Consider the following 22,025-nt stretch of genomic DNA (forward strand, 5'->3'; position numbering starts at 1 on the left):
TTACGTCTGTACAAATGAGCAAAGACAAGACACTGGCAGCGGTGGGATTCGAACCCACGCCTCCGAAGAGACTGGAGCCTTAATCCAGCGCCTTTGACCGCTCGGCCACACTACCCTCCACGGTGCTCTTCCCAGCATCCAGCTGACGGTTCTAATATTTGGCAAAGTATTGCTTAAACATGATGTCTGTCATGCTAGATGACAGACATCCACACTAGGTATCAATGCAGTTGATGATGACCGACACTGACTCTTACGTCTGTACAAATGAGCAAAGACAAGACACTGGCAGCGGTGGGATTCGAACCCACGCCTCCGAAGAGACTGAAGTCTTAATCCAACGCCTTAGACCGCTCGGCCACACTACCCTCCACGGTGCTCTTCCCAGCATCCAGCTGACGGTTCTAATATTTGGCAAAGTATTGCTTAAACATGATGTCTGTCATGCTAGATGACAAACATCCACACTAGGTATCAATGCAGTTGATGATGACCGACACTCAATCTTACGTCTGTACGTATGAGCAAAGACAAGACACTGGCAGCGGTGGGATTCGAACCCACGCCTCCGAAGAGACTGGAGCCTTAATCCAGCGCCTTAGACCGCTCGGCCACACTACCCTCCACGGTGCTCTTCCCAGCATCCAGCTGACGGTTCTAATATTTGGTAATGTATTGCTTAAACATGATGTCTGTCATGCTACTGTAGATGACAAACATCCATACAAGCTATCATTGCGGTTGATGAAGACAGACTCTTACGTCTGTACAAATGAGCAAAGACAAGACACTGGCAGCGGTGGGATTCGAACCCACGCCTCCGAAGAGACTGGAGCCTTAATCCAGCGCCTTAGACCGCTCGGCCACGCTACCCTCCACAATGCTCTTCCCAGCATCCTGCTGACGGTTCTAATATTTGGTAATGTATTGCTTAAACATGATGTCTGTCATGCTAGATGACAAACATCCATACAAGCTATCATTGCGGTTGATGAAGACAGACTCTTACGTCTGTACAAATGAGCAAAGACAAGACATTGGCAGTGGTGGGATTCGAACCCACGCCTCCGAAGAGACTGGAGCCTAAATCCAGCGCCTTAGACCGCTCGGCCACACTACCCTTGATGCTGTTCTTCCCAATATCCAGCTGACAGTTCTAATATTTGGCAAAGTATTGCTTAAATATAATGTATGTCATGCTAGATGACATACATCCACACTCGGTATCAATGCAGTTGATGATGACTGACACTGACTCTTACGTCTGTACATTTTAGCAAAGACAAGACACTGGCAGCGGTGGGATTTGAACCCACGCCTCCAAAGAGACTGGAGCCTTAATCCAGCGCCTTAGACCGCTCGGCCACACTACCCTACATGGTGCTCTTCCCAGCATCCAGCTGACGGTTCTAATATTTGGTAAAGTATTGCTTAAACATGATGTCTGTCATGTGAGACGACAAACATCCACACTAGGTATCAATGCGGTTGATGATGTCCGACACTCAATCTTACGTCTGTACAAATGAGCAAAGACAAGACACTGGCAGCGGTGGGATTTGAACCCATGCCTCCGAAGAGACTGGAGCCTTAATCCAGCGCCTTAGACCGCTCGGCCACACTACCCTCCACGGTGCTCTTCCCAGCATCCAGCTGACGGTTCTAATATTTGGCAAAGTATTGCTTAAACATGATGTCTGTCATGTGAGACGACAAACATCCACACTAGGTATCAATGCGGTTGATGATGACCGACTCTTACGTCTGTACGTATGAGCAAAGACAAGACACTGGCAGCGGTGGGATTCGAACCCACGCCTCCGAAGAGACTGGAGCCTTAATCCAGCGCCTTAGACCGCTCGGCCACACTACCCTCCACGGTGCTCTTCCCAGCATCCAGCTGACGGTTCTAATATTTGGTAATGTATTGCTTAAACATGATGTCTGTCATGCTACTGTAGATGACAAACATCCATACAAGCTATCATTGCGGTTGATGAAGACAGACTCTTACGTCTGTACAAATGAGCAAAGACAAGACACTGGCAGCGGTGGGATTCGAACCCACGCCTCCGAAGAGACTGGAGCCTTAATCCAGCGCCTTAGACCGCTCGGCCACGCTACCCTCCACAATGCTCTTCCCAGCATCCTGCTGACGGTTCTAATATTTGGTAATGTATTGCTTAAACATGATGTCTGTCATGCTAGATGACAAACATCCATACAAGCTATCATTGCGGTTGATGAAGACAGACTCTTACGTCTGTACAAATGAGCAAAGACAAGACATTGGCAGTGGTGGGATTCGAACCCACGCCTCCGAAGAGACTGGAGCCTAAATCCAGCGCCTTAGACCGCTCGGCCACACTACCCTTGATGCTGTTCTTCCCAATATCCAGCTGACAGTTCTAATATTTGGCAAAGTATTGCTTAAATATAATGTATGTCATGCTAGATGACATACATCCACACTCGGTATCAATGCAGTTGATGATGACTGACACTGACTCTTACGTCTGTACATTTTAGCAAAGACAAGACACTGGCAGCGGTGGGATTTGAACCCACGCCTCCAAAGAGACTGGAGCCTTAATCCAGCGCCTTAGACCGCTCGGCCACACTACCCTACATGGTGCTCTTCCCAGCATCCAGCTGACGGTTCTAATATTTGGTAAAGTATTGCTTAAACATGATGTCTGTCATGTGAGACGACAAACATCCACACTAGGTATCAATGCGGTTGATGATGTCCGACACTCAATCTTACGTCTGTACAAATGAGCAAAGACAAGACACTGGCAGCGGTGGGATTTGAACCCATGCCTCCGAAGAGACTGGAGCCTTAATCCAGCGCCTTAGACCGCTCGGCCACACTACCCTCCACGGTGCTCTTCCCAGCATCCAGCTGACGGTTCTAATATTTGGCAAAGTATTGCTTAAACATGATGTCTGTCATGTGAGACGACAAACATCCACACTAGGTATCAATGCGGTTGATGATGACCGACTCTTACGTCTGTACGTATGAGCAAAGACAAGACACTGGCAGCGGTGGGATTCGAACCCACGCCTCCGAAGAGACTGGAGCCTTAATCCAGCGCCTTAGACCGCTCGGCCACACTACCCTCCACAGTGCTCTTCCCAGCATCCCGCTGACGGTTCTAATATTTGGTAATGTATTGCTTAAACATGATGTCTGTCATGCTAGATGACAAACATCCATACAAGCTATCATTGCGGTTGATGAAGACAGACTCTTACGTCTGTACAAATGAGCAAAGACAAGACATTGGCAGTGGTGGGATTCGAACCCACGCCTCCGAAGAGACTGGAGCCTAAATCCAGCGCCTTAGACCGCTCGGCCACACTACCCTTGATGCTGTTCTTCCCAATATCCAGCTGACAGTTCTAATATTTGGCAAAGTATTGCTTAAATATAATGTATGTCATGCTAGATGACATGCATCCACACTAGGTATCAATGCAGTTGATGATGACCGACACTCAATCTTACGTCTGTACGTATGAGCAAAGACAAGACACTGGCAGCGGTGGGATTCGAACCCACGCCTCCGAAGAGACTGGAGCCTTAATCCAGCGCCTTAGACCGCTCGGCCACACTACCCTCCACGGTGCTCTTCCCAGCATCCAGCTGACGGTTCTAATATTTGGCAAAGTATTGCTTAAACATGATGTCTGTCATGTGAGACGACAAACATCCACACTAGGTATCAATGCGGTTGATGATGACCGACTCTTACGTCTGTACGTATGAGCAAAGACAAGACACTGGCAGCGGTGGGATTCGAACCCACGCCTCCGAAGAGACTGGAGCCTTAATCCAGCGCCTTAGACCGCTCGGCCACACTACCCTCCACGGTGCTCTTCCCAGCATCCAGCTGACGGTTCTAATATTTGGTAATGTATTGCTTAAACATGATGTCTGTCATGCTACTGTAGATGACAAACATCCATACAAGCTATCATTGCGGTTGATGAAGACAGACTCTTACGTCTGTACAAATGAGCAAAGACAAGACACTGGCAGCGGTGGGATTCGAACCCACGCCTCCGAAGAGACTGGAGCCTTAATCCAGCGCCTTAGACCGCTCGGCCACGCTACCCTCCACAATGCTCTTCCCAGCATCCTGCTGACGGTTCTAATATTTGGTAATGTATTGCTTAAACATGATGTCTGTCATGCTAGATGACAAACATCCATACAAGCTATCATTGCGGTTGATGAAGACAGACTCTTACGTCTGTACAAATGAGCAAAGACAAGACATTGGCAGTGGTGGGATTCGAACCCACGCCTCCGAAGAGACTGGAGCCTAAATCCAGCGCCTTAGACCGCTCGGCCACACTACCCTTGATGCTGTTCTTCCCAATATCCAGCTGACAGTTCTAATATTTGGCAAAGTATTGCTTAAATATAATGTATGTCATGCTAGATGACATACATCCACACTCGGTATCAATGCAGTTGATGATGACTGACACTGACTCTTACGTCTGTACATTTTAGCAAAGACAAGACACTGGCAGCGGTGGGATTTGAACCCACGCCTCCAAAGAGACTGGAGCCTTAATCCAGCGCCTTAGACCGCTCGGCCACACTACCCTACATGGTGCTCTTCCCAGCATCCAGCTGACGGTTCTAATATTTGGTAAAGTATTGCTTAAACATGATGTCTGTCATGTGAGACGACAAACATCCACACTAGGTATCAATGCGGTTGATGATGTCCGACACTCAATCTTACGTCTGTACAAATGAGCAAAGACAAGACACTGGCAGCGGTGGGATTTGAACCCATGCCTCCGAAGAGACTGGAGCCTTAATCCAGCGCCTTAGACCGCTCGGCCACACTACCCTCCACGGTGCTCTTCCCAGCATCCAGCTGACGGTTCTAATATTTGGCAAAGTATTGCTTAAACATGATGTCTGTCATGTGAGACGACAAACATCCACACTAGGTATCAATGCGGTTGATGATGACCGACTCTTACGTCTGTACGTATGAGCAAAGACAAGACACTGGCAGCGGTGGGATTCGAACCCACGCCTCCGAAGAGACTGGAGCCTTAATCCAGCGCCTTAGACCGCTCGGCCACACTACCCTCCACAGTGCTCTTCCCAGCATCCCGCTGACGGTTCTAATATTTGGTAATGTATTGCTTAAACATGATGTCTGTCATGCTAGATGACAAACATCCATACAAGCTATCATTGCGGTTGATGAAGACAGACTCTTACGTCTGTACAAATGAGCAAAGACAAGACATTGGCAGTGGTGGGATTCGAACCCACGCCTCCGAAGAGACTGGAGCCTAAATCCAGCGCCTTAGACCGCTCGGCCACACTACCCTTGATGCTGTTCTTCCCAATATCCAGCTGACAGTTCTAATATTTGGCAAAGTATTGCTTAAATATAATGTATGTCATGCTAGATGACATGCATCCACACTAGGTATCAATGCAGTTGATGATGACCGACACTCAATCTTACGTCTGTACGTATGAGCAAAGACAAGACACTGGCAGCGGTGGGATTCGAACCCACGCCTCCGAAGAGACTGGAGCCTTAATCCAGCGCCTTAGACCGCTCGGCCACACTACCCTCCACGGTGCTCTTCCCAGCATCCAGCTGACGGTTCTAATATTTGGCAAAGTATTGCTTAAACATGATGTCTGTCATGCTAGATGACAGACATCCACACTAGGTATCAATGCAGTTGATGATGACCGACACTGACGTCTGTACAAATGAGCAAAGACAAGACACTGGCAGCGGTGGGATTCGAACCCACGCCTCCGAAGAGACTGGAGCCTTAATCCAGCGCCTTAGACCGCTCGGCCACACTACCCTCCACGGTGCTCTTCCCAGTATCCAGCTGACGGTTCTAATATTTGGCAAAGTATTGCTTAAACATGATGTCTGTCATGTGAGATGACAAACATCCACACTAGGTATCATTGCGGTTGATGAAGACAGACACAGACTGTGGTCGACATACCTCCTTCTCCTGTAAGTCATGTGAGCTGCTTCTATACCCATTAGATATCCTATGACCCACAGCCAGTTCTTATCCATTGTTTTATCTTCAACCATGCTGGAGAAGCACCCCGGGTGGCTGCAGATGTTCATGAAGTTGGACCCCCATTGTGCTTTTTTTATGCCAAGGAAACTTTGTCTAAGACCCTGCATAGACTGAGGCTGGTGAGCAGTTAGACATGCTAACAACGGAATGGATGGAATGGATATTTTTAAATTCCTACTGAGTCAACAGTTGTTTTTCCCAATTTCTTTGTCACTCCAGTGAAAATCCTGCCATACAGAATGCTGACCACAAGGTGGGGCCCTTAATTTACAAAACTTGATTAAAAATCCGTTGCTGATCTTTTCTGTAATGTTATGTTTAAAGAACGGTATTTATGAGCTTTCACTTTTTGAAGTCCTGACCACTTTGGACTGTCCTAAGTAGCTCTCAAACCTCCCTGAAATTGTGTCTCTACACAAGCGGCTCCTGACTCCTGATTGGTGGGGAAGAAAAAGCCACAACAAAGGCAGAGAACATCCTGACTGCAGCCCCTCACAGGCCACACCCACATACAATCCACACAGGCTGGCACCTCTAGGAGAAATTTGGCAGCTCCAGTTACCCTCAGCATGTTTTTTGACTGTGGGAGGAAACTGGAGAACCTGGAAACCCCATGACAACACGGGGAGAACATGCAAACTCCACACACATACAGTGGGGATGGAATTAAAAACACGTGAGTTAGCAGGACAATCTACTGGATCATTGCCCTCCCCCCCTTTCGCAGAATAAATGATAAATTTAAAAAAAAACATTGCGACATGCCACACCATGTATGATGAAAATTTTTGATAGCAATTAACGATGGTAATTGTGGATGGTGGTCCTTCAAAGCATACCTTGTAATTACAATTATTATACACACACACGCAGGTTTGGAATTATATCTTTCTGGGGACTCTCCATTCATTTCTATGGTGAAAACTATAAACCCCTACCCAGCCCTAAGTTTAACCATAAGTAACCAAATAAAATACAAGACCTTTGAAATTTTTACTATTTTGATTGCATTCACAGATCTTTGTGGGGATCTGAAAAAAATTATCCCCACAATGTCAAAAAAAAACATTCTTTATGGTCCCCCACAATGAAATATAAACCTAACCCACAGACACACACACACACACACGCACACAGATATGTATATAAATCATTGAATTCAGGTGTTTCATTCAGAGGCAATGCCACAGGTGCATAAAATCAAGCACCAAGGGATGAAGTCAGATTTACAAACATTTGTGAAGGAGTGGGTTGTTCTGAAGAGCTCAGTGAATTCAAGTGTGGTGCCGTCATAGGATGCCACCTTTGCAATTAGTTAATGTGCAAAATTTCTTCCCTACTAGATATTCCATGGTCAACTGGTATTATTGCAATGTGGAAGCATTTAGGAACAACAGAAGCTCAGTGACAGAGTGGCAGATCACATAAAGAATCAGAGTGCGGCATTAATCCCAGCACAAAACCTGTGCGGCGGGAGCTTCATGGAATGGGCTTCCATGGCCGAGCAGCCGCATGCCAGCCGCACATCACCAGCGCATCAAGCACGCTGCCACTGGAGTAGTGGAAACTGGAGTTGATGGACCCAGAATAGAGATTATGAGCCAGGCCTTCACGTCCAACATCAGTGCCTGACCTCACAGATGCTCTTCTGGATGAATGGGCAAAAATCCCCACAGACACACTCCAAGATCTTGTGGAAAGCCTCCCCAGAAGAGCAGCATCTGTTATAAATGAAATGGGGGAACCAACTCCATATTGATGCATATGGATTTAGAATGGGATGCCATAAAAGTTCCTGTAGGTGTAATGACTAAGCATATCATATTATCATGCCTGAATGTTTATACATGTGCAGAGGAACAGAAACCAATGAAACTTTATTTTTAACTCTACATATTTTTGTATCAGGGTTTTTTTTGAAAAAGCCAGGTTTTCTTGTTCTTATGACTAACTCCAATAGTTTCAAACCACTCAACAGGCTCCTGAACCACCACTGAAGGTGTTTTTAAATGTTTACATACATTTATTTAGCATTTCTTAACACATAGATCTTTGCTGTAGCGCTGTGTATAATACATGTAAAATACAGAAATAAAAAATATGCTGTAAAAACGTGTCTGCAAATTTAACAGCAGAAAACTGAGAATAAACTCGAAGCTAATAAGAAGGTCTAAGAGCACAAACACAAGCAAAAGCTCGGGCATTAGTGTTACGATAACTAGCAGCACACTGGTATATACAAGGATTTAAAAAAATAAAAAAGCAGCCCCCAGTCACGTGCTTCAGAACGAGAACTACCGCTCCGTGGCGGTGTCCCAGCGCAGTGACTGTTATCTGGGTCTGTCAGTGTATGGTCAGGCCGGTACGTATCGCCCAGCAGGGCGTATCTCCGCAATCCAGGTCCCTCTTCTGTGGGAGCGATAAAGAGTAGGGGCTGTCTCAGGGATTCCCAAGTAGCAGGGTCACCCCTATGACAGTGCTGCAGCGGCTGTATGTTTTCTTAGTGGCACAGTAGCAAGTGAATGGGAAATGTTTGTGGTTTTTTTGCATCTTCAACAAGTGCCAAGATGCACACTGCGACCCAGAGAATGTTTATCTCATCTATACCGCCAACACCTCAGAATGTAATTAGGGAAATTGCGGTCGGTCTTTGCTGTCCAGACAAAATACGGTATACGTACCTCGGATAACAACGTTATATAGTTCTGTGCCCTACAGGCGCCATTTAAAATTTTATTTACCATATTTGAAATAAATTATTTTAGGAAAAATTACATTTTCCCTCCCGTTTCAATGCAATAAAAGGTGGCGCCCTGCAGGTGGCGCACGGATGACAAATCACGGGACCCCGCGAGGCTCTGTCTGCCTCCAGTGTGTCATGGCAATAACTAATTTTGGTGTCTTCATTTAAGAAATAGTTTTACGAAGCATATAAGGAAGCTTATGCCAGCACGTAAAAAAAACACAAAAATTTGACCCATTTACTCTGTCACACAATTTCCCTCATGCTACGCTGGCAGGCAGGGCGCTGAGATATTTCATTTAATTACCGTCTGCTGATATCAATGGGTAAAAACACCGAACGTCTGAAGTCCAGGCAGGGCTCTGTTATACTGCCATATCCCGCACATGTTGGTTCCGTTATAGAAAGTCACGGTGCATTGCATTTTCTTTCATAAAATGATGGTACGAAATAATTTTTTCCCATAAAATTCAACAATGCACAAACGCAGTTGGCGTTGCTTGCGTCTATGGAACTTAAACGAATTTGACAAAAAGATGGTAACGTCCAGAAACAAGTCAAACTCTAAGATTCCAGGGAAAATAATGGACCTGTTCCTGCAGAGCACACCTTTGCATGAAGATTCAGCCCAACGACGCGCGCACCTTGCGGAACAGCACAACAACCTACCGGCGCCGGTTAATATTTAAGATGCCGAGGATTAACGCCACTTACGCTCTCTCACAAGCTTGACAAGCAGTCAACATGTCACGGTCCTGCCCCAATCCTGCATTATGGGTTTGGCTGCTATTCTCCAATTACCTTCACGTAAAGGCGGGGACACGTCCGCCTGGGTTTGCCCATGAGAAAGAGCAGGCAGCGCGATCTCCTCCTGCCGCTGACGTCTGGAGAGGAGGAGGCGGTGTGGGTGAGCCGATCGAGCCGAGGATCCTGAAAGCAGAAATTACGGGGTTCCATGGGGAGTCAAAGGCACAACTACGCGTTAAAAAAAAGTCACAGGTAAAGTATCCCCACATGAACACCTTCTGATGCTTGTATTGGCAGCTAAACTGCGGTTTGATTATTATGTTGCCACTTTTAACTTTTAACAAAGTGACTCTTTGCTGTTCAAAGTATTTGCGCTTCAGTATGAGAGATTACAGCAGGAAGACCTGTGTGAAACACCCCGGGTTTCGGTGTGGAGTCTGTCAGCAATTGCATGGAAATCAGTCTCCTACTTCCCCCTTTTTTCAGGCTTGAGCTCGACTGGCCGTCCGCAGTACTAAATAGCTGATATTTGAGTAGAACAACTTGTGGCATTAAGAGAAGTTAAATTAGGAAGATAAAGGTGAGGAAGGTTCCAGTTGATTTAGTCACCGGCGTTACGAAATGGCTTCTCTGCCATAATCCGATCCTGGGTGGAAGGAAACGATACGTGTTCCCTCGCTTATAACAGGATGTTATGTCCAGGTCTTGGTACGACTTACTGTTATCAAAGGACCATTGACAGCTGGTCTGTCAAAGCAACCTTCTTACGTAATGGGCGCTATTTATAGTCGGAGCATGATTTTCCTCGCATTAAAAAGTGTAATTGGTGCTGACAGTGCGCTGTATGCGTGTAATTGTTCAGTTATATAAATACCTGCGATGCGCCAGTACTACGGCTGGGGTCTGTCTGTTTTCGACGGCATGCTGCAGATACGCGGGAGCTGCGGCGGCGGACCGCACCTCGCTTATCGCCGCACACTGACGCTGCACATGTGTGTGATCTCTTCGGGGATTAGCGCTGCGTGTGCGTGCGTGTGCCTGCGGGTTCCGTGCACCCCCGTGAGCAAAGGGACCGAAACGCAGCAAGCAGGCTGCTGTCACCGGTTGTTCCCTTTCTCTGATCTGTGCGGTGCATGATGCCATGAAATGTAACGCTTGGCCAAATTCACGTGATGCATCCGAAACTTGAAAGGAAGGACCTGTTTGCGGGGACCATTAGGCTACCTAGCAGAAAATTCGGTCCGTATACGGGGAAATCTGAAGCGATTCTGGACGTAGTTGTAGCGCTGCGGATGTCTAACTGACCACTTGTTTCTGCCCCCCTCCTGTCCTCCAACATGCGCTGGGCCACGCCGCACTGCAATCTCTCGCGCCTACCGCTCCTTCTACGACTGGTGAGTGAACAAGTCCAATTACATTTTCCCTGTTTGTGGTGTTTTTTTTCCCACCCGGAACACGGTACTTGTATTATAGTATTATAACAGAGATGCTTACTCCGCAGATGTGGTTCCGTATCTCCTGCTTTCAGTATGAAGTTGATCCTCAGCCTAGGCACACACTAATACACCCCCCCCCTTTTTATCATATAAAATAAAAATGCGTGGAAGTTCAGTGACCCGTGTGTGGGTTGGGGTACTGTATGGTTCTGCTTTTGGTCCCGCAGATGTAAGGTGCCTTTTAACACCATTTGGTCCGGTTGGTTTTTTTTCCCAGATGAGTGATTTCTGGAAATGCCAACCCCCCCCCCCCCCCCCCACAGGTCATAGCACAGCTTTTCTTTTATTTTCTACCCTTTATCATCTTTTTTTCCTCACAAGCCTGAGAAAGTTTGATCTCTGTCAGGACACCGGAGGGCTAAAGAATCTCTCTTTCCCTGCTGTGTTGCTGATGGGTTTAATGCAGTGTCATCAGTGTCACCCTAAAGACGAGGAGAGTCGTCCAAAATAATGTGCTTATATGATGCAGCTTGAAACGCTTTCAGGACACATTTAAACAGAACTGAGTGTTACCTTCACTTTTCTGGTCAGTCTGGAAAATACAGTGCTCTGTGTTTACTGTCCACATCTCATAGTGGCCATTACCTTCATTTCTCCAATTTTGGGGAAAAACTCGGCTGGGTGGTTTCGGATGGCACCCCAGGGGGTGTTCCTGTCCCGTCCTGGCTGAGGCCCTTCCAGCGCCCCCTCTCCCCCCACTCCGTGGCTCCTTCTCTGATGTGCGGTCACCGTGTGCCAGGGACCCTCCTCTGCCGTTTCCCTGAGCCCAGATTATCCAGCAGATCGAAAAGGAAGCCGCTGACAGCTGACGGACCTGCAGGCGTGTTGCCTTTCTGTCGCATTCCGGAATGTTCTTGTGCTGGGAGCACATGGAAAGGGGGCCACTGTGCTGCCGTAGGGGCCAGCAGATTTTAGGACAAATGTGGAGTCGGTGTGTTAATATTGTCAGCATGTCAAAGCCTCTGTACTGTTCCTGTCACTATAATGCTCCCATCTTTATATTACACTATCGACCTACACAGTACTAAAGTGACTTATGGACATTAGACACTGGCCCTATAGCTGAACCGTGTGCGTGTGTGTGTGTGTGTGTGTGTGTGTGTGTATGTGTGTGTGCACACCTGCTCGTTTTTGTGATTATTGCGTTGTGGGCACCAGATTTCCCCACAGTGTGATTGTAACCTGTAACCTTTTACCTTGTGGGGACATTTTTTGGTCCTCTCAATGATGACCTCAGTTTTATTATAATCTGTAAATGCAATATAAAAAAAACTAAGAATGCCAAAAATCTTTTATTTTGTTTGATAACTTATGGTTAAGGTTAGGGGTTAAGGTCGTCATAGTTGGGATTAGGATTATAGGATCATTGAAATGAAAGGAGAGTCCCCATAGAGATATGAATATGTGGGCTGTGTGTGTGTCTCTGTATGTGTGTGTGTGTCTGTGTGTGTATGTCTCTCTCTCTCTCTCTCTCTCTCTGTGTCTCTCTGTGTGTGTGTGTGGATGGATGAGTGAGCACCTCTTTCTCGCACCTGAAGAAATTGAAAACTCCAAAGACCTAAAACTACAACTCAGGTAATCAGGTTACTTGACTAAACAAACAAGAAGTAGAGACTCGACTGCCTCCCAGTCTCCTGAGCACTGAGCTCTCAGCCCAGACTGCATCCAGGTTGGGTGGAATCTGCTTTTGCAGCTGACCTGCTTTTTTTTACCTGCCAAACAATTAAAAAAAAAAAAATCCTCTGTTTCGTTCCGGGCATCATGAGACGACGTGATAGGTTCAGTCCCCCTGCATTTCCATAACCCCCACTCATGCCCCCGAAACCCACCAGGTGTGAGCATTCATCCCTCTTTGGGTATGCAGTCCATTTTCTCTGCTCGTCGATGACATCACACACATACCCCAGTTTCTCAGAAGCTGCTGTGGTGGCATGAGGAGACCCCCCCCCCCCTTCTGTCCAATCGCAGATGAATGTGGTGACACACTGACATGTTCACTTGGGTAAAACACTTATTGTATTCCCACTCATGAAGCTGTACTGGTCTTTACTATTAACTCTGAATATACAGCTCTAGAAAAAATTAAAGAGACCAGAGCAAAATTTTTTGGTTCACTTATTTCTCAATCTATGGGTGTGCGTCTGTGAGTAATATATTATATTTATTTAGCAAACTGCAGCCAGGTTCTTCTCTTTTTCTCATTAATGAAGGGCTTTAAAGTTTTTAAAGTTCCAGGATAAAAGTTTCTAAGTCACAAGAACAGAGTGAAGCAGGAAATACTGGGAACAATCAGAAACCAGCCAGGTAGAGGGTGGGAGTGACTTTCTAATCCCAGAGATGACCGTCAATTTATGACAGTTGCACATGAGTCGTAGGATGACATCATGTGACCTTCAAAAGGAACGGGACACATTAAGTGGAGGTGTGAAGTGCACTGTTAGGACAGGATCGTATCAGGCTCCTAGAAGCAGGACTGAAGTCCCATAAAGCGAGGAAGAAGGACTTCATCAATGAGAAGCACAGATGCACCCATAAATTGAGAAATGAGTGAAACAAATTGCGCTGTGGTCTCTCCATTTTTTTCTGGAGCGGTATATGTACACAGGTTCACTTACAATGGAGGCCTGATCATATGCACTTACAGATATGCTTGACTCTTAATTATAAGGCCCAGATTACCTTGTATAAATCAGTGTTTGATATGAATAATCCTTTGATTTAGAATCCAGCCTCCAGCGGTAGAGGAGCAGTAGACTTGTCCATATGCTTTATAATGTTGTAGTGTATGACTGACTTCTTTTAAAATGAAAACTGTTTATGTAATGAAATTTAATTCTTGGTGATTTGTTAAGTAACATGCATATTAAACAGAAGCTTACCAAACCATAGTCCCATGTCTCTGTAAGAGGGCACATTCTTTCGAGATCGGGCGCTAATGTTCAGGCCCTCAGTGGACCTAAAGGGGCTGGTTCCTTGGGGGTCACACCAGTGACTGGGCTGTCAGCCTGCTAGCAGTTTAATGGCTGCTATCTCTTTTAAACACCTTCTCGCCCGGCGCTCATCAGTGCAGCACAACCGGGTGGGACGTGCAGGGTAGGCTTCCCTCCCACCCCCCTGATTTCCCTCCCTTTCTTCCCCTTCAGCTTTTGGCTTCCAGAAGGGCGCTCTTGTGAAATAATCTGCTGTACGTTTACAGAACTTGTGCAGTAGCAGTACTTGGTATGGTCACTAGGGGGGAGCAGAGACTCGGTACGGAAATAGGCAAACAGGTGGCCTGTTTACCTAACCTATGATTGTCCATCCATCCATCCATTGTCCAACCCACTTATCCTACTGGGTCGCGGGGGGTCCGGAGCCTATCCCGGAAGCAATGGGCACGAGGCAGGGAACAACCCTGAATGGGAGGCCAGCCCATCGCAGGGCACACTCACACACCATTCACTCACACATGCACACCTAAGGGCAATTTAGCAACTCCAATTAGAACCTATGATTGTACCCGGTTTAATCATATAAATATATATGAGTGACGTTGGGCGGGATGGTGGCTCAGTAGTTAGCGCTGTCCCCTCATACACCCAGCATTGGGGTCAAATCCCATCCCCGAGTCTGCATGTAATTGTACAGGTTGCCCCCTTGCTCCTCCAACGCATGCAGTTGGGGGTCCATGTTGTATGATCGTGTTTGTGCCCTGCGATGGACTGGCATCCCTTCCAGGGTGGACCACAGGCTGGTTTCAGTGGTGTCTGGGTTTGGCTCAAGGCCTCGACCAGGGCTTGATAAGCAGTTAGAAGATGGATGAATGCTGTAGTATTTGGCTACTATGCAGTGAAACAAATGGAAGGTAGTTGCTGATCCAGCATCGTGACATGAGTTATCGTCTCTGTTAATATTTATAAATGGTGCCTTCCAGTCTGTACTCGAGACAGGGACTGCAGTGACTTTGTGCGTGCATGCAGGGCATGGGAAGGGCGAAGGCATCAGTGATTACAGCCTGGATAGCTATGCCGGATCCTAATTACAGATTTGTGCAGTTTGCATTGAGAGGCAGGTCATGTGACTGGAGTCTGCAGCCATTTGGACCTACATTCTTGCTTTTTTTTTTTGTTGTCTGTATCCATGGCCAGCCTCTCCTCCAGTGCCAGCCCGCTAGCTGACAATTTGCACTGTAATGGGACTCAGACACTGCCTCCACTGGATCATGTCTGGAGGGTTTTTATGGGGTATAGGCAGGTGCACCCAATCTCCTTTTTCGCAGTGTATCTGCACCCCTTTCCTCTTCCCATTCTGCAGGCGGCATTTGAACGTCTGTTCCCAGTTTATTTTTCAGTCGGCTCTCTCCACTTTAAGCTCCAGTTTGACTTCCTACTAATTTCCCCTCTCTGCCTTTCCTTTGCTCCCTCTTTCTCTATCCCTTTTTTTTCTTTCTTCGTCTCCTTTGCTCTCTTCACGTCGTACACTCGTGCTGGAGAGATCGACTGGGTACTGTGGGCGTTAGTGCAGATGGCAGCACCAGACATGAACAAGCACTGTATACATTAACTGCTCGGAGGTGTGGGACAAACAGACGTGGGGGGGGGTGTGCGGGCTGCGCCGAGGTGTAGCACAAACAAACCAAAGGAGTGTGCCTTAATCATTCTGGTGAGGATGGTGGGGGACATCCAAACCATGACACCGTGCCTGTCATTGGAAGGTTGCTGGTTTAAATCCCAGTGTTGCCAGGGTGATTTCATCAACGGCCTACTGAGCAAGGCCTTTAACCCCAGACGTACATTGCTGTGGATAAACATGTCTGTAAAATTTTGTTTGTTTTTTTTTGTCTACTGTCTGCTTTTTACACACGTCCCCTGTTCACAGTGTGGAGCAATAGCACATTTCACTGCACACTGTACTGAGTGTAACTGTGCATGTGACTAAACTTTGAAACTAAATAAGTTTAATGTAAATGTGTGTGGACCGTGTCAGGGAATTGGACAAACACACAATGGCATGTATGGTAACTGCTTGTAAGGCAGGGGTATGCTTTAGCCATACTCACAGTAACGCGAGAGACGCAAAAATAAGACATGTGTTTATACAAACTTCCAGTGGTGTTGAGGGCAGTTTTCACTAATTACCAGAGCCTGTAGCGGAAGCTGGCGAGGCTGAGCCTCTTAATTAAGGACGGGGAGCTTAATGAGCAGCCTCCTCTCGGGGGCTGCTGTCCCATATCCCTGACTCTTCATTAAGATGGAATTATACATGAACACCTAAAGGGAGATTTTTAAGCTTTTAAAATGGGTAATATGTATACATCAAGTAGGTAAACAAAGCTCCGGGCCTGCGTTAGTAATTAAGGCTGGGATGAAGAAATCAGCTGTGCTAGAGGAACTAGACAGGCGACAGAATGTTCTAGAAGAAGGCTGTCCGTAGCGTTGCCAGGAGTCAATATCGATTTGACAGCACGTAATATTATTATTATTATCATCATCATTATTATTATTATTATTATTAATAATAATAATAATAATAATAATAATGATAATAATATAAGGATGACGATAAGGGCAATAACATTATTATTATTATTATTATTATTATTATTATAATTATACTAGCAGTAGTGACAGTTGGAGAGGCACAGGCGAGATGTTAGGACGCCTATTTTGAGGAGTGTGTAGGACCTGGAGATAGATGGTTGTGGACGTGAGCCGCCATGGAGCTGCTGCCCATTGCTGCAGAGCTTCACAGACGGAGGTGGGGGGGGGGGGCATGTTTGTGCGTGTGCACACATTCCCCTCCCACTCTCTCTAACCCCCCTCTTGGGACACTGTGTCTGCTCTCTCAGCTGTCCCCCCACCCCATCCCACTGGGGACGTGGCTGAACACCTGCTCTTTGAATTAGAGGGAGGGGCTGGCTGTGGTGGCAGGCGGGTGGGGAGGAGCCTGACCCCCCCCCCCCCCCCACACACACACACACACACACACACGCACACACGTCTCATGCCCGCTTGTCTTTGTTTATCACGCTGTGACCCTTTTCATGCCGTTCCGCTCTACGCGGTCTTCCCACCACCATGCTAATTACATCCACTTCAGCCTGCACTCAAGTGCCTTGGCCTGTTTTCTGCCTAAACACTACAATGGGGACCCTTGTGTAAAGATTTTACTGGGGATTTCTGCATCTAATTGTCATGAGACGTGGAAGCATAGAAACATATTGAGATCTTTTGACATTATTCATGTTGGCGTGAACATGTCTTTTACAGTATGTTATTAATGACCTTGTTTTGATATATCCAGCACTAAATCCGGGACGGACAATAGTCAGCTGATGCTTTGTATACTGTGTTCACTATGAGAAAATACACGTTGGTAGTTGCATGCTGCGTGTAACTCCTGGATTTATTTTTCTTAGCATTGTGGTCTGGGTGAATTACGTGTTGGAGAAAAAATTACGCTAAAAAAGACGTACAGCCGTAATGGGTTTGGACAGCAGGATGACATCTCCGCTGCTCTCAGTGGAGCGCAAGTAATGGATGGGGTGGTAGGGCTATGGGAGAGGGGCTCAGGGCCGAGCTGGACCCAGCTGTGTGACCATTAGACTTTCAAATGGAAACTCTCCAGGGGCTGGCTAAAAGTAGCTTCGCTGTGTCAATTAGGGATGCGAGACCATCCGCTCCGGCCGGCCCGGGTGTGGCGGCAGATTGTTCAGGCTCCTCGCCACCGTGGCCTCCATACTGAATGTTCTTGTGGGACAGAAATAGTTAATGGGAGGTTCCGTGTTTGCTTCCCCTTATGAGTCTGTCTATTTACGCGTTTTATACACGATAACGTACAACTGTTTTAGAAATCACACAGAAACCAAGACGTTTTAGGTATTGTCTTCAGGGATCATCAACCTGTCCGTACACGAACAAACATGACCGTGGCTACGCTTTTAAATACCACGTCTAGTAAAAATTCCGTTTTCAAATTGCCTGTCAAAATTCGCCACGGTATTGACACCTGATTATTATTTATTATTGTGTGATCGTTTTTCCTAATTGTGGAAGATCCTGCGTCTGAGGGCTGACCTATTTCTCTGTAAATAGGAATATGCATATTTTTAAACTTAATATTTGTTCCAGAAAAAAATATTATAAAGCAGCAGATGAGTGAAATGTGAGCGTGTGTATATATGTTGCACCATACATATAGGTAGACTCCGACTGTGCGAGAAAAGTGTGTAAAAATTAAGGTTTACAATCTAAATCGTCTCTAATCCCTTCCAACATTTCGCGTAGAACAGCGATAGAGTGCGGTGTTTAAATCCGGTTATGGCGCTTCGTCTTGATTGGATATAACCTGTGAGCCCACGATTCCTATTGGTCAGCTTTTAAAACAAAGTCGCTTGGTTCCACCCATAACCCCGCCTTCTTACTACAATCTTTACACTCTAGTTTAAAGGGGAAAACACACGTGTCCCTAAGTCTGTGCTCGGGGTGTCATTTACACATTTCACATAGGATTTATTTTCTACCATTGATATTTTAAAAGAAAGGTAAGCCATCGTACTCTACAGCGGCGTGTGCTGTGATGCAAGGAAATTTAGTTTTTTTTCCTCCTCACCTGCGGCGCCATATTTACGCACATCTTTAAATGTCCGCGAAGCAGAATATAGGAAAAAGTTTAAAAACAAACGCGTATTGTAATAACGGATAAACATCATTCGGTTTCGGGAAAAAGAAAAGATTTGTGTGATGGTAACTAATACACTTATCCACACTCCATGGTTTTCGCTTACTTTGTCACAGTGTAACTCTCGATCGGATGAACGTGACGCCCTGTACCTTATAAAACCGCAGTCGGGTGTATGATCGCGAATACGTTTAGTATAATCACTAGAGTAAAGCAGTCATTGATCTATCGACCTTGTAACTTAGGCGGTCCGTGAAGTGTTTTTATCTCGATTTGGTTAATCAACAGAACCAGTCATAAAGGGACAGCGCTTAGTTTTGTTCCAGAGTTGAATTTTAGTTAGACATTTCTTCGTCCCTTATATTTTCGAGTTCATGTCAGTTGTGTATTAACTGAATTGCATGTGACCGTCGTACGCGCATCTTCCTAAAAGATCATCCTACGTTTGCGACCCCGGTGGCTCCTTTGTCCGCCTCGATCGGCTGCTGTTATCGTGCAAACCAAGGTGGCTGGAAACAGAAAAGCGCGCCATTGTCGTCTGTACTTTCATGTCACTTTACCGGGTTTAGATTGTGCTCTGCGCAGGTTTTCCCTGTGATCAAGTAAAAGGTATTTGCTAATACGCCGCTTGACAATCTGGGGTAATCTCTTTAGTTTTCGGCTAAAACTTTACTTTTGTAAATACTACCTTAAGTGTTCACTGCATTCGACTTGAACAGTTTTTATTTTGTTTGTGGCAGGCACGATATTAGCTCTCCTGAAATTGCCTCTTGTTTAGTACACTAATGTTCACACTCTTTTCCTCCGACCATTGAGGAGTTTCGGGGCTCCAGTAAAATTTCATAAGAAACCATCAGTGTGAGACTTGGTCTGTGCTGTGTTGTCCTGTCATTGGCTTTAGGGGACAGCGACCCCTCCTCCCATCTGTCTGCTCTGGGGAGGCAAGGGCGTGTCCACAATAGCACCATGACTCACACCGCAAGACTCTGGGGAGCCAGTGGGGAGGTGCTGCTACAGCAGAAAACATTGAACTGTCTTGTATCTCGCTGGATGCATTTTTACAGTGACAAATGAATAAGTAAAATGCAGCGGTTTTAGGTTAGTATGCCGAAATTTACTAACTAAAGCCTTGTCTGTCATCGAAGCTGGCCATATGGACACCAAACTTTCCGAGTCTGAGAGGCACGTTGTGCTTTTGGAGGGTCTGGATTGATGGTTCCTCGCTGTCCTCTGTTTGGAGCAGCGACGGCAGATGAAAGTGTCTCTCGGTCTGCCACTCCTCTTGCTTATGTCGTTCCCCTGTTCGTCCTGGGGACCATCTGTGCCGTCACGGGTATGAAAGCCCAGCTGATGTCACGGGCCCTGGGGACCCCGGGGGTCTGCCCCGCATGCTGCCCTGCCCAGCCTAGTCCAGAAACTCCAGTGTCCTCTCAGTGCTGGAACAAACGCCGCTGAACCACTGGTGTTTGCGCGGTTTTCTTCAAGACCACTCATTTTTCAGAGAAGATTGTAGGTGTTTTATTAAACAAAGCTTTACTTTATAAATCAGTTTAAACCGATTTCTTTTAGAACTGTTTTTATGTTTCTATATTAATTCTCTGCTGTATTTCTGGGTTTATACGTTTATTTTACTTATCAGATGCTTTTATCTGAGGCGACATAGATTTTTGAAAGCAGGGTGAAATGATTCCTGGAGCAGATGGGGGTGAAGGGTTTCGTCAGGGGCCCAACGGTGAAATCACTCTGCCGACCACGGGATTTCAGCCAGCAACCTTCTGATCGCGGGCACCCCCCCCCCGAGCCACACACCGCACTTAGACGGGAGAAAATGAACACAATTCCAGTGTTTTTCTGTGCCCCTATAACCTAGTAGCTGTTTCTGAAATACCAGCGTTTGCATCCCGATGCGAGACGCCCTGTTAGGTGTCTGCTAGCTCTGCACGATTGCTTGCTCACACTGCGAGTCCCCTGCTGTCTTGCAGTACGAAGCACGTATCAGTTTGCTGTTTTGCTGCTTTGTGAATGTGAGAGATGCTTTGTTTTCTCCTCTGCTAGTAGCTGACAGGTAATGGTTAAGGATTTCGCCTTGTGACCAGGCTTGGGCAGTATCTGATTTTTCATGCCGTTATACCATCCAAACATTCTACCATAGCATACGACATTATTACTGCATTTTCAAAAGTGACACTGTTTTGGAGTTGGGGGCTAGAGGGAGCAGATCCCCCAAGATGTTTTTTTACCAAATGGCGACTATGCTGTGCTAATTTTTTTCCAAAATATCAAAATATCGCGGTATATCGTATTACTGTAATACCGCCCAAGCCTATTTTGTAACCCGAAGATGGTAGGAGGCACTCTGTTCTTCTGTCTGAGGGAAGGGGCTTAAGATGACTGTATTCTTCCTTAGATGATATCAGCTGCTGATATCATCTCATTTTAGGTTTTTGCCTTGGTTGCCTTTGTCCTTCTGGCTTGCTGGGTCTCTGGCACTGTAGCCTTGATGGTCAGCACATCCTTCATGCATTGCCAACACATCCCCTTGCTTTCTGCTAAAAAAGAGTTTTAGCTGGCTACAGACAGGGTGCTGGTTATAGGAAGGTAATAATGGTAGAGCAGACTCCAGGTGGGTGTGTCAAAGGCAGATAGGAAGCTAAAGAGCAGCCTCTGATTGGAGCACACCCTCGTTAGCCTCTGGTGTCTATTGGTCAGTTTGGGCCTATGCTTGTGAAGCTCAGAAATGTGGGTGGTGTTTGTTGGGAGACTTTGCGTTATTCACATTCTGTTTCTTATTTAAAAATGGAGGTTTTTGGAGTTCGGCTTATTCATTATGCATGCGTGCCCGGGTCTCCAAGTTAAAAAATACAGTCAAATACAGACATTTAGTCATAATAATGCAACAGCTCTGTGCTGATGTTCTTTGAGCATGTTCTGCTGATGCTCCTTATTTAAAAAAACAATTTGCACCAGCTGTCTGAAACTAATTTAATATCTTAGGTACCCAGTGTTGCATGTTTTAAAGGTTCAATATATATAGTTCCTAAAATTTTAAAGTTTCCCTGCTTTATGGTGTTTTGTACCTTGCCTGTATGTTTTGATTTTTGTCCTTTTGATGCATTTTTTTCCTTTTTTTTTTTGAATGTTCTTATACTGGAATATTTTCATGTGCTCTGTAGTATTCCTCTTGGGAATTGCCTAACTGTCATTTGAAATCCCATTTGGTTCAGTGCTTTGGAAGTAGTCTAGGTGGTGAATCTGGGATACATGTTACTGTCAAT

At 46.1% G+C, this 22,025-nt stretch overlaps 1 protein-coding gene and 24 non-coding genes across 34 annotated transcripts in view; 1 reads left to right on the plus strand and 24 right to left on the minus strand.

Moving 5' to 3' along the window:
- Positions 1–33: 33 nt before the first annotated feature.
- trnal-aag (transfer RNA leucine (anticodon AAG)) lies at positions 34–115 on the minus strand. Its single transcript has one exon. It is a non-coding gene; the product is annotated as a tRNA-Leu (tRNA).
- Positions 116–286: 171 nt separating this feature from the next.
- On the minus strand, positions 287–368 carry trnal-aag (transfer RNA leucine (anticodon AAG)). Its single transcript has one exon. It is a non-coding gene; the product is annotated as a tRNA-Leu (tRNA).
- Positions 369–539: 171 nt separating this feature from the next.
- Positions 540–621, minus strand: trnal-aag (transfer RNA leucine (anticodon AAG)). The gene has a single exon. It is a non-coding gene; the product is annotated as a tRNA-Leu (tRNA).
- A 170-nt stretch (positions 622–791) lies between these two features.
- Positions 792–873, minus strand: trnal-aag (transfer RNA leucine (anticodon AAG)). Its single transcript has one exon. It is a non-coding gene; the product is annotated as a tRNA-Leu (tRNA).
- Positions 874–1,038: 165 nt separating this feature from the next.
- trnal-uag (transfer RNA leucine (anticodon UAG)) lies at positions 1,039–1,120 on the minus strand. Its single transcript has one exon. It is a non-coding gene; the product is annotated as a tRNA-Leu (tRNA).
- Positions 1,121–1,291: 171 nt separating this feature from the next.
- On the minus strand, positions 1,292–1,373 carry trnal-aag (transfer RNA leucine (anticodon AAG)). The gene has a single exon. It is a non-coding gene; the product is annotated as a tRNA-Leu (tRNA).
- Positions 1,374–1,544: 171 nt separating this feature from the next.
- On the minus strand, positions 1,545–1,626 carry trnal-aag (transfer RNA leucine (anticodon AAG)). The gene has a single exon. It is a non-coding gene; the product is annotated as a tRNA-Leu (tRNA).
- Positions 1,627–1,791: 165 nt separating this feature from the next.
- trnal-aag (transfer RNA leucine (anticodon AAG)) lies at positions 1,792–1,873 on the minus strand. Its single transcript has one exon. It is a non-coding gene; the product is annotated as a tRNA-Leu (tRNA).
- A 170-nt stretch (positions 1,874–2,043) lies between these two features.
- trnal-aag (transfer RNA leucine (anticodon AAG)) lies at positions 2,044–2,125 on the minus strand. Its single transcript has one exon. It is a non-coding gene; the product is annotated as a tRNA-Leu (tRNA).
- A 165-nt stretch (positions 2,126–2,290) lies between these two features.
- On the minus strand, positions 2,291–2,372 carry trnal-uag (transfer RNA leucine (anticodon UAG)). The gene has a single exon. It is a non-coding gene; the product is annotated as a tRNA-Leu (tRNA).
- A 171-nt stretch (positions 2,373–2,543) lies between these two features.
- Positions 2,544–2,625, minus strand: trnal-aag (transfer RNA leucine (anticodon AAG)). The gene has a single exon. It is a non-coding gene; the product is annotated as a tRNA-Leu (tRNA).
- A 171-nt stretch (positions 2,626–2,796) lies between these two features.
- On the minus strand, positions 2,797–2,878 carry trnal-aag (transfer RNA leucine (anticodon AAG)). Its single transcript has one exon. It is a non-coding gene; the product is annotated as a tRNA-Leu (tRNA).
- Positions 2,879–3,043: 165 nt separating this feature from the next.
- trnal-aag (transfer RNA leucine (anticodon AAG)) lies at positions 3,044–3,125 on the minus strand. Its single transcript has one exon. It is a non-coding gene; the product is annotated as a tRNA-Leu (tRNA).
- Positions 3,126–3,290: 165 nt separating this feature from the next.
- On the minus strand, positions 3,291–3,372 carry trnal-uag (transfer RNA leucine (anticodon UAG)). The gene has a single exon. It is a non-coding gene; the product is annotated as a tRNA-Leu (tRNA).
- A 171-nt stretch (positions 3,373–3,543) lies between these two features.
- Positions 3,544–3,625, minus strand: trnal-aag (transfer RNA leucine (anticodon AAG)). The gene has a single exon. It is a non-coding gene; the product is annotated as a tRNA-Leu (tRNA).
- A 165-nt stretch (positions 3,626–3,790) lies between these two features.
- On the minus strand, positions 3,791–3,872 carry trnal-aag (transfer RNA leucine (anticodon AAG)). Its single transcript has one exon. It is a non-coding gene; the product is annotated as a tRNA-Leu (tRNA).
- Positions 3,873–4,042: 170 nt separating this feature from the next.
- Positions 4,043–4,124, minus strand: trnal-aag (transfer RNA leucine (anticodon AAG)). The gene has a single exon. It is a non-coding gene; the product is annotated as a tRNA-Leu (tRNA).
- Positions 4,125–4,289: 165 nt separating this feature from the next.
- Positions 4,290–4,371, minus strand: trnal-uag (transfer RNA leucine (anticodon UAG)). The gene has a single exon. It is a non-coding gene; the product is annotated as a tRNA-Leu (tRNA).
- A 171-nt stretch (positions 4,372–4,542) lies between these two features.
- On the minus strand, positions 4,543–4,624 carry trnal-aag (transfer RNA leucine (anticodon AAG)). The gene has a single exon. It is a non-coding gene; the product is annotated as a tRNA-Leu (tRNA).
- A 171-nt stretch (positions 4,625–4,795) lies between these two features.
- Positions 4,796–4,877, minus strand: trnal-aag (transfer RNA leucine (anticodon AAG)). Its single transcript has one exon. It is a non-coding gene; the product is annotated as a tRNA-Leu (tRNA).
- Positions 4,878–5,042: 165 nt separating this feature from the next.
- Positions 5,043–5,124, minus strand: trnal-aag (transfer RNA leucine (anticodon AAG)). The gene has a single exon. It is a non-coding gene; the product is annotated as a tRNA-Leu (tRNA).
- Positions 5,125–5,289: 165 nt separating this feature from the next.
- Positions 5,290–5,371, minus strand: trnal-uag (transfer RNA leucine (anticodon UAG)). Its single transcript has one exon. It is a non-coding gene; the product is annotated as a tRNA-Leu (tRNA).
- A 171-nt stretch (positions 5,372–5,542) lies between these two features.
- trnal-aag (transfer RNA leucine (anticodon AAG)) lies at positions 5,543–5,624 on the minus strand. Its single transcript has one exon. It is a non-coding gene; the product is annotated as a tRNA-Leu (tRNA).
- A 165-nt stretch (positions 5,625–5,789) lies between these two features.
- On the minus strand, positions 5,790–5,871 carry trnal-aag (transfer RNA leucine (anticodon AAG)). The gene has a single exon. It is a non-coding gene; the product is annotated as a tRNA-Leu (tRNA).
- A 3,847-nt stretch (positions 5,872–9,718) lies between these two features.
- Positions 9,719–22,025, plus strand: part of epb41b (erythrocyte membrane protein band 4.1b) — a 49,174-nt gene continuing 36,867 nt past the window's right edge. For 3 of the 10 annotated variants that reach the window (XM_072716199.1, XM_072716203.1, XM_072716200.1), the window contains exon 1: positions 9,948–10,834. In XM_072716199.1, coding sequence (XP_072572300.1) covers positions 10,768–10,834 — 67 coding nt within the window. In that variant the 5' untranslated portion in view covers positions 9,948–10,767. The other 7 variants (XM_023843182.2, XM_072716204.1, XM_072716201.1 and 4 more) reach the window with 7 other exon arrangements.

This window comes from Paramormyrops kingsleyae, chromosome 9 (assembly GCF_048594095.1).
Source record: "Paramormyrops kingsleyae isolate MSU_618 chromosome 9, PKINGS_0.4, whole genome shotgun sequence".
NCBI lineage: Eukaryota > Metazoa > Chordata > Actinopteri > Osteoglossiformes > Mormyridae > Paramormyrops > Paramormyrops kingsleyae.